Here is a 16,385-nt window from a genome sequence, read left to right on the forward strand (position 1 = left end):
TTGCTATGCTGAGTTGCAGCAAGACATTCAGGTGGCTATGTTGGAGAGGCAGTAATTATGTGAGACTAGATAGGGAGAGATCAGAGTATGACTCAATGTACTTAGCATGTACCAAAAAGAGACAGCCTTTGGTCTTCAAATAGCGTTTTGCTAATTATTTGCAATAATCCAGTAATAGGGTGGCATGTTGTAGAAACATTCAGAGGAAAGCAGTGCTCTCATTTTTACTCACTCCCGTCACTTTTGCTCATTCACTCTAGTATTATGATAGGTTAGACTTATTAGCTTTAATTGTGGATCATGGGAGGTTACAATGTTTCTCTGAGGCAGATGGAATAAAGGGCAGGGACAGAGGACTCTTTTAGTAGAAACTCAGGAGACAGTTTAGGTTGCGTTTATTTATGTTAACAATAAAGGCAAACCTTAGAAAGGGGGTATATTTGTACGATTCCAATATGTGTATTCTCTCTTTGCAGAATCACTTACAAACCCTTTCAATGCCCTAAACTGAAATCTATTTCCTTGATGAACCTTTTCCCTCTCTATTACACTCATACACTGGTTTGCTATTGCAGGGTTGCTTTGTTGTGCTGGAGGGGTAGGTATTAACTTTCATTTGGTTATCTTCTATGGCAATAAACTGCATTAAACTTTTGTTTTAGAAAAAGAAAATATGTGCAATGGATGGAATGGACTTTACAAACTAACATAAGAAAAAACGGACTAAGTCAGAAGGTAGGCCTGGCAATCTTCACAGCATCCCTTTAAAATAAAACACAGTGCCTGGAGAACATATATTCATAACTATACATGATTAAATCTTTACAATATATGGCATGAATTTGTTTTATAATGTAATATAGGACAAAAGAAATGTGACAGAAATCTTCCTCCAGATAGTGAAAAAATAACATGCAATGTCTCTGATGTCAGAAGAAAGTAGTATTTTCATATTCTGACTATATATTAGTGAAATACGATTGTTAAAGTATGTGAAAAACCAAAAAATGAATTTTAAAAGGTGGAAGGAACTGCTAAAGAAATAAGCTTTTTAACTTCATAAACCAACTAAAAAGACCTGGCCCAATTTCCATCTCAGTTATACACTAGCAAACTTTCCCTGTTATTAATGGGGTTACGGTAGTGAAAGGAAGCTGAGTATTTGGCCATATACATAGAATTAAATGTTATCAAGAAATAATTAGTACCTTCTCCTGCATACTCATATTCAGGTAGTTTGTATGCTGCAAAATTTGTATATATCTGCAGATGCTCAATAGGGAATGAGTAGAAAATACATTCAAATGACTCCAAGCCATTGAAATATCTTATTGGTCCTATAGTAAGCCTAAAGCCAGGCATCAAAGTTCAATTACAGTAAATGAAGTGGTTTAATATTGTAGACAGAAGAACAGGAAAAATAAACAATGTTTTGCTCCCCCAGAATCTGTGCCTCAGGCTCTGCTTACAAGAGTAAGAAGAAAGAATCCACTTGACTTCTCAGTGAAAGGCTCCACTCGTGCGTCCCAGTTTTGGAATGAATAGCTCAGTGGTTCCTCACAGATCATTCCTGATGACCAACAATCATAGGTTTTGATCAGTCCCAGGCTGAAACAACAACAACAGAGGTTAGGTCTGTGGATGGTGTTAAACTGTGTACACATTTCATCAGCCTTAAAATGGATGAGTTACAACAGAATACACCTCCTAAGTAAAAAAGAAATGACCTCAGAGCAAATTTCTTATCTCATATCAGAGAATCAAAGTGTGTTACAATAACTGGAAGACCAATTAGCTTTGATGTCTGCTTCCCATCCCAGCTCAGCAAGAGCCCTCCAAAAACAGGGGGAGGAAAAATCTCTATGTTGGACTGGGTTTGACATACCTGTTTCTTGAAATATTTAATCCAATAGGTCTAAACCCCGTCCAATGACTAAAAACAACATAGTTCAGTGAGAAATCTAGAAAGTAAAAATTTAACTTCAGTCCCATGATGCCAGCTTCTCATTACTTAAATAACATGCTTGGATAAAAAAAGCATAGAAGGCAGATCACCCATCTGACTGCGACTTGCCACTAACTAGGAAGAGTCAAGCTTTTAATTGGAAATGGTCAGCTGCCTCTCAGACTTGGTGAGTACCTTGTTGTTTATCATATCCGATAATAATAATAGGAGGAATCTGTCTTCCACTTCCTACCCATCACTACCAATGCTGGAGAATGCACATTTTCTTTAAACATTATTTAAAATAGTATCATGTACTTATAAAGGGTACAATAAGGAGATACCTAATGCTCTTTTGAGTAGTGAGTATGATGGACAGAGCAAAAAAACAATTTTGGGAGCAGTACCCCTTTAACAAAGATGGGGAGGTAGTTTGAAAAAGGATGATTATCTCCAGGTGCTGGGACAGTTGGAAGCACAGCTAGGGAGGGAGAAGAAGAGATACAGCAAAATGGAGTTGCAGTGAAACACTTGTGTGTTTTCTTCTACTATGAGGGGCTGATGAGGAGGCAACATTTCCAGAAAACATACAAGTATAAGTGAGAGACAGTTGTATGCGAGGTGATGTGGGAAAGCAGGAGAAACCAAACCCTGTGAACAGCTCAGAGTTTGAATTGGTGTGTGAAAATTCATCTCGAAATGCCTTAATGCATGTATGAGCAAGTTCTTCCTCCCCATTGAGAGAGGAGCAACTTTCCCCTAGAATTAAAAAATCATAATATAGACAAAAAGAACGCATTACATTTATTTTAGAGTCTCATTATTTTCATAACAATCTCCTGGGTTTTTTTTTTTAAAGCTCTGATTTATAATTTTTTTTAACTCCTCTGGTGGCAATACGGTCATAAAAAGGGTTTGATCCTTCCAGGCTGTGAGCAAAATACAATGAGAAGGTGAAATACAAAGGAAACCACATTAATTTTTTCAATAAACATAAAAAATGATGGGAGTTTGTTAGGACACAATATACTGTACTGGGATAGATATGGTATGCACATAATAGTAAATACTAACGGTTAGCTCTTACGTAGTGCTTCTCATCCATTGATCTAAAAAAAAGGTGTCAACTACTCAAGTGAGCTTAAAGAATGAGTGAAAAGGACAGTTAAAAGAAAGATCTTTAGATTTTCAAAGTGAAAAAATGCTCTCTGTCTTATCTTTCTCATTGTGTGTGTGTATGGAGAGAGATAGAGAATTATAGTTCTAGTTGTTACAGCTATAGTTAGTTTACAGTTATCTTAGCTCCATGGATGCATTGATATGGCCAACAGAAGAAGGTAGAAGAACAAAAATTTTAAGTTCTTGCACTTGTTTATTGTCTCCAGGTTGTTCCAGGAGCAAAGAGAAAGTACAATACTGCTGTCTGCCAACAACCCTTCCCAAAGCATTAGGCAGAATGAAAACAAACTCGCCTTCTGGTGTCAGTGTTTTCTCATGGCCCAGAGGTGTTGACAGTCTGAAGACTAACAATTCTCTCAGTGTAATAAGCCTAATATGAAAAAAAACCTTCTTTCAGCGAGTTCCTGAAATATTGTTTTAACAAAGGTGGTAAAGAAATAAAGTTCTCACTTTGCAGAAATAAAACAGGTAACATGGGATAAGAGGGGATGAAGTTCTTCAGTTTCACACATCCCAGTATCAATAGGCATTTGGACAGCATATTTACATGTTCACTGACACACTGTCAACTCTACTGTCCTGAATGCAATGGTCCTTCCCATGTAGTGGATTGTAGTGTGTCTTTCTTTGTCTTGTCTCATCAGATGAGGAGACTCCAAGTGGATGTTGGTTCTCTCTGACCACCTGGCTTGGATGGGGGGCATGTTTGAATAGCTGATGGCACCCTTTTGGGTTGGAACCTTGCATAGTGTGAACTTTGCAGGCTTCTATAGCTAGAAGTGTCTGCAGTGAATAAGACATGGTTCTGGAAAGGGAAAGATGTAGACACATTGATCTGAGGGCCCTACTGCTCTGACCATAAGATGAAGGTATGTTTTATCATCTTTTTGTAGATTCAGTACCGGAGGCTATTTCAAATGATGCTTGTGCTGGGAATTGGTGGAAACCTTTTACCAGGTTTTCACATGTCAGTGATCAACTACCCTTCCATGGTAAGCAAAGCCTTAATCCAAGACACCTCTGTGGTTGAATTTGCATGGGTCTGGGTCCTACTTTGAGGATGTTCCTTAAGACAATTTATTAAGTGTTTCCATTGAGATTATTCCCAGCTATTTCCATTCCCATCCTGCATAGTAAGGAAGAGTAAGACGACAGTTTGGATAAAGAACAGAACTTCACTCCACAAACTGCATTCTAGTAGAGTTTTGAAGGGCTGAGGACACTGGGAAATAAGTACTATTCCCTATGTAGTCTATTGCTGATTTGAGGGACTTGGTAAGAGGATTCTTGGTAAATCCCTCTCTGCTACTGTCTTCTTCTTTTTGAGACAATTTTATAGTTTCATAAGTCAGACTCCATGGATTGGGTAATCAGGGTTGTGTGTAAACTATAAACTTGATGAACATAAAGGGTATACATCAAAGTTAAGAACTGGTGGTGTGGTTGAGATTTTAACCCTCCAAAAGTCCTTTGGCCTTCCTCCCATTGTCCCAGTCACTTACACTCAAGAACACTTCCATTTAAAAGGAATCTGTAACAGGGTCCAACATGTAAATGTGGAAATTCACACATTTTACAAGCCAAGTTTCAGTGGATGAGATTGTACAGTTAATTTGTACAGTAACCTTTCCTCTCAACAGTTGGATTCAAAGACTGTTTAGGTTATGTGTGAAAACAGGTTTGGTTATTGCTTCATACAATCACCAAAAGAGTGGCAAAATTTGCTGCAGTCTCTGCTTAAGAGAGAAGCGCTTGAGTGGAATAATATTTAATTAATTAATTAATTAATACCATCATGTCACGGATTAGGTGTACTATCAGAATTTACTGGGGAAGCTCACATACTACTAGTTTTGTTTTTGTAAGCAATAACATCAATCAAAATGTTAATTAAAAATCATAAAAAGCATTTTTGACATCATCACTTAATTCTACTGCAGATGTGTGTAACAGAATCATAGAATCAAAGCAATACCTGCAGTCTTTAGTCCCACTCCATTCCCCATTGTGAAATTAATAAGCAGCAATTCAAAACAGATTTTCAGAGACACAGATTGGTAATAACAAGAAATGTGAGTATGTGGGCTTTTCGTAAACTTGTATTTGCAAGTAAGTCTCATGTAGTCATTCTTTAAATAGTAACTATTGGTTGAAACAAAAACTAGCTTTCAATATAATGAAGCATGATTGTGAATAATGCATTGGAGTCATAATTACTGTTAATGAAAATCCCCTTTTCCTTCTCAGCACATTAAGAGGTTTATCAACAAAACCTGGCTGGAGCGATATGGCTCTCCCCTTCACCAGGAGACCATCACTTTGCTGTGGTCCCTCATTGTGTCTATCTACTGTGCAGGGGGACTACTGGGGTCTCTGTGTAGTGGATACCTGACTGAGAAATATGGAAAGTACGTATCTTTTCTGAACAGCTCACAAATGAAGGATTGTAACAATGAAACCAGCTAACCAGCTTGCTTGGGCAACTACTAGTTAATTTAACACTGAAAAACATTTTACTTAAAGGAGAACAAAATTATTTTAAAATAAATAAAAACAAAACAATGTTTTAAGTTCCTACATCATTAAAGGCTAAAACTTTGCCTCATTGAAGTCAATCACAAAACTACCCCTGGGACTAGGACTGAGCGCTAACTGAATATAACTAAATTCTCCCATTCTTCACCTGCTTCAGTCAGTGTGAAGCAGGGTACAAGGCTCCCAGCAGCATACAGTTCATGGGGAGCTTGTAGCTGCACAAGTTTGCAGTGCTGCTTGTTGAGAAGAGAATATGGCCAGGGCAGTCAGGAGATGAACTAATTTAGTTCCTCACTGCTGCGGTCTCCACGGCAAAACAACCTTAGACCCTCTTGTGGAAAGTAAGGGTGCCTTCCCTTGGCAGAACCCCTGAGAGGAAGTGGACTTAAAATTACAAAGATAGATGTGGATATAGATCCACAAATATTAACAAAATATTTGAAAATAATAGTAAGCATAGCAGCTGCAGAGCCTTTTCAACAAATCTCAGATGTGCTCAGCAGTATCTGTTTCTCAGATACCAATTCCCTACCTTATCTTTTTGTATCTCTGCTTCTTCCAGTTTCCCCATCCTAGTTCTCTCTCTAATCCCTTTCTCAGCTTTTGGTCCACTTCACTCTGTCACACTATATGCTTCCACCCAACCCTTCTCTCTGCAACCAACTCCCTTGGACACTCATCTCCATTTGTCCCTCCTCAAGCTAACTTTTCCACCACTATCCTATAAAATCCAGACCAAATGGCTCTAACCCAATCTTCTCCAAGCCTTCAGAACACAAAGTTTCAAGCGTTCTCCATATGTAAACAACACAGAGCTCTAAAGGTTAACAAGCAGTCTCATCCCTTAAAGATACACAAACACATTTCCATTATGGTTAATTGTGTATACCATTACTTTCCAACAAACTGGGAGTAGGGGATAAACATTATTTTAATATCTGTCCAGTAGAATTGCTACTGAAACACAATCTTTCTTGGGGAAATATAGTATAGTGAATGTGGGAATTGTTAAAGCACTCTGCTGATGAAAGTGATAGATAGAATATTATTATAAGAATAAATATGCTTATATAAATTAGATTGATAAAATACACAATTGTTACTGTTTCCTTATTGTCCTTTTCATAATTATTTATTTTCATTTAATAAAATAAAAAAACCTAAATCTTTTCACTGCATTTTTATTTGAGCACCATTCTCAGGAGATTCTCTAATATGCAAATATTTATTTCCTGGGGCAACAGCTGTAAAATATTGCCCAGGGTAAAAAGATACTTTCTGAGGTTGTGATAGAATGCCTGAAGCAGGCGGCTTTTTGTTTTTAATTCTTTGGGTACATTAAAAAAATACCTTTCAAGTTCTTGCCTCTATGAATAGATTTAGTGCTTCAGAAAATTTAAACAAAGATCTCTACGGGCTAACTTACTAACTCTCTCTTTGGAGGAGCAGGAGAGAGAATGAAACTCTAATTCTCTCTTGTTTAGTATGGCCATTTAACTTGGCTTTTACAAAGCTGACCCTTCCCTTCTTTGTTTTGGCATCAGTGTACTATTTTGATGGGATATAGGATGCTAGAAAGGGAGCAATGAATACTGTTTACCAATTTCCTCTCAGCACTTCTCTCTTCAGGAATCCACTATAATCTCAGTGGAGTGCTCCCCTTTGGGGTCTATCATGTCACTACATAACATGAATTGCTGAGCCCCAAAGCACTGGTTTGTAAGAGCAGCCAGGCTTGCTCTGGACATTCACTGGATAACAGGAGTACGTTTGTTAAAAGTGAAAGAGGAGATATTTATGTGAAAACCTGATTCACACCTGTATTTCATTTGCTGCTACAGAAAGAAATGTCTGTTGTGCAACAATATGCTTATAATAGTAGCTGCCTTGCACATGTGCTTCAGTAAGACAGCCAAATCTTTTGAGATGATTCTGATTGGACGCTTCCTCTATGGCATCAGTGCAGGTGGGACCTCACACTACTGTATGTATACAAGTTAACAGGAATTCTCTTGGGAGAACACAGGAACTGCTCCCTTCCAGAGCTTTTGGGGGTGCACAGCACCATCGATGGAGCAGGAAGGGTTGGGGGGGGCATGCCCCACCCAGCATCACAGGAAGCAGGCTGCACACACCTATAAGATGTGTAGCTCAACCAGTCCTCTTGCATACTAAACCGGCTGGGGACGGATTATACAATAATAAAATGTAGGAAATCACCATCTACTTACATAATGCCTCAACTGAAAATTTTATTGGTAATGGGAATTGTGTTGTATTAAATGTCTGTTCTAAAAGATGTAATTTTCCAGTTTGACTACTTATTGTAGATGATACTTAAGAAACAACTCAAAAAAGGAGAGTGCTACCATTCTGCAGAACCTGATTTGAAAAAAAGTATTTTTTTTCTATAAATATAACTTTCCTATTTCTTCTTCCCATTCAAGGTGTAGGTCTGAATGCACATAGTCAATACGTAGGAGAAATTTCACCGAAGAAGCTGCGTGGATTTGCAAACACCACTGCTAATATATTTTTGACATTCGGAAAAGTTTTAGGGCAAATTATGGGATTAAGGTACCTGTCTATTTTACATACTTACATGGCCTCATCACCATAATATGTGAGCACATCCCAATCTTTAATATATTTATCTTCACAACATTCCTGTGAGATAGGTAAGTAAATGTTATAATCCCCATTTGTAAAATGGGGAACAGAGGCACAGAGAGGCTAAGTGACTTGCCCAACATCACACAGGAACTCTGTGTCAGAACAGAATCAAACACTTATCTCCCAAGTCCTAGGCTACTATCCTAACCATTGAACCAATCCTTTCTCCAGGTAGAATATATGTACTTATCTATGGAGCAAGCAGCCTAAATATTTTTTCTTTTCATCCATTTTTCCATGGTCTATGCATATTGTGTCAGTGTCTCTAATTATCACACAAAAAAGAAGTTGCTGAATTTACTAATAAATAATTGTATATAGTTGTATCTCATGAATATTGAGGATCTGAATTCTTCGCTCTTTTGTAGAATTGCAGAATTGGTTTTGATAGTAGTTGCATGGATTAAGAAACTCCACTGACTTTTTATTTTTTAATAGTGGGAAACACCTTAGAACAAACTATAGAACTACGGTATTTACTTAGCTATTTTCCTTTCCAGTTGTCCAGATTTTCTTTCTTCCTTTCAATTTATCCTCTCCATTTCCAGCTGAATATAGCATCTGTTGGTCCACTTTTTGTACCAGAAAACAAAGTTACTGAATTTAATTTTATTAGACCATAAATATATTTTATATGCTTTCTACAGAGAATTTTTAGGAAGCGAATCCTTGTGGCCTTTGCTGTTAGCCGTATGTGGAATTGCAGGATTTGTCCAGCTGGTCTCTTTGCCATTCTTCCCTGAGTCCCCACCCTACCTTTTGATACAAAAGGGAGACACTGAAGGTTGTTTGAAAGGTACAATGAGACAGCCATTCTCCAAATCTCTGATTTGTTATATTGATAGCCATTGAAGGAGTGGACCGGTTAGGTGGAACCAAGTTTCCTATCGTCCACCAATAATCTTTCTTAAGAATTCTAATCAACAAAGATCTTGTACTGATATTGGTGTACATTTAAATTAGTGTAGACACAAATTACTAATCTGCAATTATTCAAACTCACTTTCTAAAATATTCCTGTATTACACAAACAGATAGACATCTACCAGCCAATCACAAAGTGTTCCATTGTGTTCCACTAAGCAATATCTGATTGATTTCTTCACTCAATGACTGATGGATCAATAGGTCGACTGATTTATGAATGATTAATGAATAATCTAATCACTAATTCATTAGCCAATTGAATGATGGAAATGAGTGGATGGATCAACTGATAGATAGTGCTCCAAAACACTATAGTTTTATACATAAAAACAATAATTATGTTTTGCTATTTCTCCTCGATAGCCATGAAACAGCTCTGGGGTGAAGGGGATCATCAAGCAGAGATTGATGACATGATGAAGGAGAAAGCAGCATTGAAAAGCATCAAAACCATGAGTGTTTTGGAAGTGATGAAAGAACCAGCCTTGCGTTGGCAGTTGTATATCTTGATTCTCCTTGTGATGAGTATACAGCTTTGTGGCTTGAGTGCAGTTGAGTATTCCTCATTTCTAATCTCAGAATTGTTAATAGGTACCACTGTGAATGTTACAGAGCCACAGTTCCTACTTGTTACTTCCTCTTGATCTTCTTTTCTCCTCTCCACAGATGGTTCACTGCAGTAAGTCTTATGGTAACATTCACTGAAGTTAAGACTACAGTACTTCTCGGTCCTCTAAAGTGAATACATGACTGTGTATACAATAGGTGTATATTAATGTTTCCTGAAAGGATACTGTCTCATTAATTTCATTTCTGTTCTCATGAGAAGCTCTTTCTCTAGGACAGATGGCTGTACAAGCTCACTCTCTCTGTCCAGGACCTTGAGAACTCTTTGTATAGATTCAGGTCTCAGTTTTCCTTAAGTTCCTATCTGCTGGGAACAGATGTGTATTGCCATGTACTCCTTCTTCTGTGTGGTACCAGAGCTATACCTGTCAAGGGATCTCCCTCTACCAGCCTCTGCCAAACCAGGCAGCAAGGTCCCTAAGAACATTTCTCTTTCTTGCCTCTCCCTCCCAATACCATTCTTCTTCTTTTGGATCCAACCAGATCCTTCTCTCAACTTCCTTATTTCCTCCCTCCCTTCTCCTAACACAATGCTTCTTTCAGCTCCATTCTTTTCTTGACTCTCAAATCCCTTTCGTTAATCCCTAATGGACCCTCAAATTTTGTATTTTAAACAACTGTCTCAGCTCCTCTTTCTTTGTCCAAATAGAATCCAGCCTCTTCTATGTCCTCTTATGACCCCCAATAAAAGCCCATTTAGTGATATTGTACTGGTGAAGGATCGAGATCTGAATGCTACTGCACAAGCCCTCTCACATATCTTGATTACATTTCATTGTTAAAATTCCTTTTCACTGCATTCTCCAGATTTACTTTTATACCTTTGAAGTGTTCCGCACAGCCAGGCTGGATGAAGACCATATTCCATATATAGCACTAGGAGTTGGGATCTGTGAACTCGTCTCTATCATCCTGTGTGTAAGTCATACCTGACTGGGGCTTGGATGGTAAAGGGAAATGTTATTTGAGCCAGTTCCTTCTTAAAACAAACTGCTCTTTTGATACATGAACTGAAGAATCTTTTTGTGTCGCTAACCCACCATATGAAAATTGAAAGACAATACTCCTGGGATGGAAGGAGTTAAGGAGCTTCTCTGGGCTGGAGTGGCCCCACCTCACCACACCTGCAAGTCATTTTGGGAATGGAAGAGAAGTTGAAGATGAGGGAAGCTCATCTCAGAGCATGTCTATGCTATAGCCACTACAATGGCACAGTTACATCACTGCAGCACTGCTGCTGTAGTGCCACAGTGTAGATGCTTCCTACATCGACAGAAGGCGTTTTTCCATCACTGTAGTTAATCCATCTCTCTGAGAGGTGGTAGCTAGGTCGATAGAAGAATTTGTCCATCAGACTAGCACTGTCAACACTGGGAGTTAGGTTGGCCTAACTATAGCACTCAGGGCACAAAATTTTTCTCAGCCCTGAGCGACGTAGCTAGGTTGATTTAATTTTTAAGTGTAGACCAGACCTCACTGTTGGGCAGCTCTGAGAAGAGCAGAGTGTGGAGCTTCCTAGCTCCCAGGGAGAGGCCTGGAAGAGAGCAGAATCTATGCCCTTGCCTAAAAGAATGCCCAAGTCCACTGAGGTAAAGGGGGCTGTAATCTATTTATTCTGCTGGTGAACCAGCGGACGTTGAGCTAGGCTATTGCCTGCCCAGGGCCACTTTGAAGGAAGAGAGACCAGTAGCCAAATGGGACTGTCTGTATATTTCCTTTTCCTTTGTTTATTTTGCTATTCCTAAGAAATGTATACAATTCCGTCAACACTCCAATAGGGTACTGTTGAAAGACTAGAACCCTGACACATCTCCCCATTAACCCCCACACTACTTCCCATCCTTTAGGGGCAGGGTGTCGGGGTCCACAATTTTTCTTAAAAATCAAGGCTTATGATTATTTTCAAATGGAGTTTATATCATGCTCCCCTTGACAATAATATTTATATACAGGTAACTGCTGCATGAGGGATCAGATATAGCAGAAAAAGTGGTAAAGGCAGAGGGGAACAATACCACTTTATGTCAAGATAGTGGCAGACTGTAGCAACTACATGAAATGGTTGATTCACTTTTGAAAATCTGATTTTCAGGGTGTAATTTGGCACATTTTATACATGACACCCTGAAAATCTATGTGATGGCCTGTCAAGTATAGAGGCTGCCTGCAACTTTGGGTTATAACCTCATGGTAACTCAATAACTAACTAGCGTGTAGGTGAGTCCTTCCCTGAATGAGAAATATATAGGGAAAACGTCACAGTGCTATAGAAAGTGATGTGATTCAGTAGGTGTCACTCAGAGAGTCAGTACTGATCAAATGGCACAACATGGTGCTAGGTGACTCACTATACTGTTTGAGATATGCTGCCATCTTCTAAACGAGATGTAATTTGGAACCCCTGAACAGTTGTGGCTACTAAAATCCCTGTGACATATTTTGCAAGGGTAAGGATGTTAACCTTGGTATTCACTCTGCCTACCAGAGTTTCTCTGAAATTAGGGTATCCACAGAACTTCAGCCTCAAATCTGCTTCACCCATCTTTGCACAGATCCTTGAGATCCAACCATGGCTGTAATATAATAATTTCACGTTTATCAGTGATATCAGGGAAGGAACTAACACAGTTGAGAGAGAACCATATAAAACTTATGGTGAGTTGGATTTTGTTTTTAAACACACGTAAAAAGAGGTATGCACGTCTATTTTAGGAGAATTTTCAGTTAAGACAATTACTATTGCTATAGCAGAGATGCACAAGCCAGGTTCAGACTCTATGCTATACAAAGCTAAGGATACAGATAGCTGGCATATTGAACAACTAATTAAATAGTTGGGACCACAAATAAAGTAGAATAATATCCCCATGGTTCTAAATGAAATATATTTAAATGGAGGAGTGACTTACTAAGAAAGTGAGGGGCTGAGTGAAGCAGAATGATTTCTGGCCCCAGAGCAGTCTCCATTATAACTGCTGCTCTGAAACGCCCAGAGAATTCATCAGGCTAACACTTAGCAATGCTATGCTTGGTCAGGGGCTAATAGACGTTTCACAATGACATCTATTTCTGTACTCCTGAGAGAAAAGGTATGAAGAAGACAGCAAGAGAGAATGAAAGTCAAATTCCCTGGGGGAGTGGAGGTTGGAATTTGCCACACTACCAGTGATATCAATGTGTTTTCTGATTCTCAGAGCGCAATCATTGACCGGTTTGGCAGGCGGGTGCTGTTATGGAGTGGTTACGGGTTGATGGCAGGGGTGCTGGCATTCCTAGTTCCAGCTCTCTCACTGCAGGTAAAGAAGCTTCTCTTTTTGGGGCATCCTTTTTCTGCTTACACAGAAGCTGCTGTTTATGTTATTCTCACATTAAGCCTAGTCCCCAGGGTGACATTTGGCAGGAGACTCACACAGTCAGCCTTAGTTTTGCACTCTGACAAATGCAGGGCTGAATGTCATGTGAATACTCATGGCTTCTTCTATGGGGCCTTCATCCTTGTCCTCACCTGGAGGGGTCTCTGTGCCACCTCCTCCTAAACCAGCATTATCTGCATTCCAGCTGCCAGAATAACTGTCCCATGAGCAAGGTGCCCCGATCAAATCTTTCTCCAACCATCTTACTACCTAACCCCTCCTACTCCCTTCTCCAGTGGATATATCTTGCCTTGCTGTTGTCAAAATCCTTGCAATGAGCATTCCTGCTGTCTCCTTTCTCATTCACCAGCACTCCTCACACTCCTTTCCATTTACAAGTGGCGGTGACAATAATCATCTCAGCTGCTGAAAATCTCTTTCCCCCAGTGCAAAGCATCCAACACCCTTTTCAGTTCCTGAAACTCCTTTGCTACCCTGGTCTTCGGCAATAAGAACGGCCCACTGCCACTTCACATAGCTGCTAAACTCTCCTCCATCCCACCCTACCCCATGTGATCTTACTCCCTATATATAAAGCAGACCCTTCGCAATCTCCAAATCAGATAGTAGAAAGCAGTGAGCATGTTATTCTACCGCCATATTAATTCCCACGTTCTCTTGTCACTGCTTTTCCTTTAGAATCAGTTCTCCTGGATGGCCTACTCCAGTGTTATTCTCATATTCTTGTTCATTATCTTCTATGGAATTGGACCAGGTGAGTACATCACTTTCGATGATGACAGGAAACCTATGGACCATACTATACGAGCACATTAATAAGGAGGAAGGGTATATGGAAATGGAACTGGACTTTGTAAATACATCTTCATAGAAAAGGGAGTGAAGCAGAATCCTACAACACCCTCAGCTCACAAGTCAAACCCCATCTCCATTCAGAATTGTTAACTGATGGCATGTTCAGCTCCTTCTCTTAGCATCACTTCAGCCTCTCTTTTCCTTTCTTCATTTCAGTCTGAATCAGATAAAATGGCAATGCCAGAACCAACTTACCACTCCATGCTGGGATTTTGGTCCTCACTTGGGACCAAAGTTAATTCTAGGTCCCTGACTAATGGCTATGTTTTGTTATTGGAACCTCAGACAAAATATCAGCATTGTGTGTCACTGATTTTTATTTGGGTTTTTATATCATAGCCATAACCATGGTGTATGAGAGCCTTGATAATCTGTCTTAGTGCTAGGCCCCAGTGGAAACAGAAACTCTGCACTTATCAGGAGATGGGCACAAATACTCACTTTTTGGGGTTCTGCTTGACCAAATATTGCTCCTAAATATCAATTGTATGAATTTGCATTTTTCATTTTGGAGAAAAGTTCCTAGGGGGAAAAACCCACATAATGATCTTTATTTCTTTTTAACGTTGCTTCTTCAGCTGGAGCAATCATGTCTATCATGATGGAAATCTTCAACCAGTCAGCCCGGTCATCTGCCTTTGTGATTGCTGGGACTATCAGCTGGATGGGGCTCACTGTAATTGGGATGATATTTCCCTTCATTGTGGTAATTCAATTTGAATTTCTTCTTCAATGCTCCCAATTTAAACCACCTTTTATGCTGTCCCAGGCAGCAAGGCACGGCAAGTACATTATAATGCCATGCAGGTGATCAATGTTCTGAACCCACTTCAAAGTCTCCGTTCTGTGGAGACCAGTGGTATAGCAGAGGTGGCATACATAGTCTTGAGATGAAGGGTGTAAGCTGGCCCAATCGTCAACCACCCTCTGTTGTCTTCAATATGTATTAAAATGTAAATAAACATTTCTTCTTTAGATTCAACTTCTTCTCATTCCTGAGAGGCAAAGCAACCAAGTGTCAGTAGAGGATTTGTACATATTTTTCTCTTTTATTTTTGTCTTCAGGAGGCCCTCGGTCCCTTCTGCTTCCTCATCTTCATGGGCGTTCTTGTTATCTCAGGGATTTTTTTCTACCTGTTCCTTCCAGAAACAAAGGGGAAGTCGATCATGGAAATCACAGAGGAGTTCAGTACAATACATCTTGGGAAGAAACTTCTATTGACTCTGGGGAAAAATTCCCCTGTGGAACAAACCTTCTGCACCAAGCTCTGACTGGCCAGCAGAGTGCAATTTCATTGATACAAGGCACTGACAAGATCAAATTGAAAGCTAAACCTAAAATAGATGCTTATTTAATAAAATCTTATTTGAAAAATAATTCACACCTATCTGACCTCTTACTCCTACTAGTCCCATTTTCTATTTGGGTCTTTGTTTTTCATGCTCACAGGCAGTATCTTCACACAGGGTGCCCTTCTCCTAATAGAACTCTGTAACAGAAGGAGTGTGTTAGTAATTAACAGAGACACTTCCCAGAACTGAAATGTCTGAGCACTCAGGCATAACTAAACTTGTCAGTTTTATTGCAAGTCCCCTTCCACTGCAACCATTGCAAAGAAGTCGGACTTAAAAGTATGTTTGTTAACTTGTCAAATGACTCTCTGTACAGTGAAGAGGAAGAGTACAAACCATAAAAACTCCTCTTTCAAACAAGGATCTAATAATCTGTTTACAATACACAGAACTTTGAATAGCCTAATTACTGTTTTTCTTATCCTATTTTAAATAAAACTGCAACCAATGAAAGATAGCCAGGACAAAAATTAAGTTAAATTGAATGGAAAACTCAGTCTTATTCCTTTCATCTTGACCCAACGTCAAAGGACTTGAGAAAGTCTTGGTTTACATCACAGAGTTTTAACAGCTCAGGATGAGAAGCAGGGTTTGGGATATGGTAGAACATTTTAACTGCATACTGAAAAATTAATTAACCAGGTGTTGGCTTAGGACAAATGATTCCTTACAAAGGCACATCTGGATTGTACAGCTCTCCTGTAATACTAACATACACACAAGTATAGTGAGTGCAAAGCTCAATTACCACTACATTTACTGTTTTCCTGCCACTTTTACCTTCTAATAGGATAACTGTAGTTTATGTTTCCATATTTTGCCACAAGTTACAAATGGCATGTCACACATCCATATAGCAAAGTGCAAAGTCACATCAGAAAAAATATAAATGAAAACAGAAAATCCAATTCCTACCC

The 16,385-nt window shown here is 39.2% G+C and overlaps 1 protein-coding gene across 5 annotated transcripts; it reads left to right on the forward strand.

Annotated features, from left to right (window-relative positions):
• Nucleotides 1-1,974: 1,974 nt before the first annotated feature.
• Nucleotides 1,975-15,493, forward strand: LOC137154372 (solute carrier family 2, facilitated glucose transporter member 11-like). Of its 5 annotated transcripts, XM_067549959.1 has the most exons (13): nucleotides 1,976-2,132; nucleotides 3,331-3,592; nucleotides 4,018-4,116; nucleotides 5,372-5,532; nucleotides 7,501-7,625; nucleotides 8,107-8,236; nucleotides 8,980-9,128; nucleotides 9,623-9,810; nucleotides 10,694-10,804; nucleotides 13,081-13,182; nucleotides 13,939-14,014; nucleotides 14,694-14,821; nucleotides 15,092-15,493. In XM_067549959.1, exons 3-13 carry the CDS (start codon nucleotides 4,042-4,044, stop codon nucleotides 15,335-15,337), a joined length of 1,491 nt encoding a protein of 496 aa, XP_067406060.1. In that variant the 5' UTR covers nucleotides 1,976-2,132; nucleotides 3,331-3,592; nucleotides 4,018-4,041; the 3' UTR covers nucleotides 15,338-15,493. The 5 variants fall into 5 exon arrangements, with proteins under 5 accessions (XP_067406058.1, XP_067406060.1, XP_067406061.1 ...); XM_067549957.1 differs by lacking the exon at nucleotides 3,331-3,592 and having other exon boundaries at nucleotides 1,975-2,132; XM_067549960.1 differs by lacking the exon at nucleotides 3,331-3,592 and having other exon boundaries at nucleotides 15,263-15,493.
• The last annotated feature ends 892 nt before the right edge of the window (nucleotides 15,494-16,385 follow it).

Source organism: Emydura macquarii, unplaced genomic scaffold (assembly GCF_026122565.2).
Source record: "Emydura macquarii macquarii isolate MOO-44397 ecotype Brisbane River unplaced genomic scaffold, CSIRO-AGI_Emac_v2 contig_1254, whole genome shotgun sequence".
Lineage (NCBI taxonomy): Eukaryota > Metazoa > Chordata > Testudines > Chelidae > Emydura > Emydura macquarii.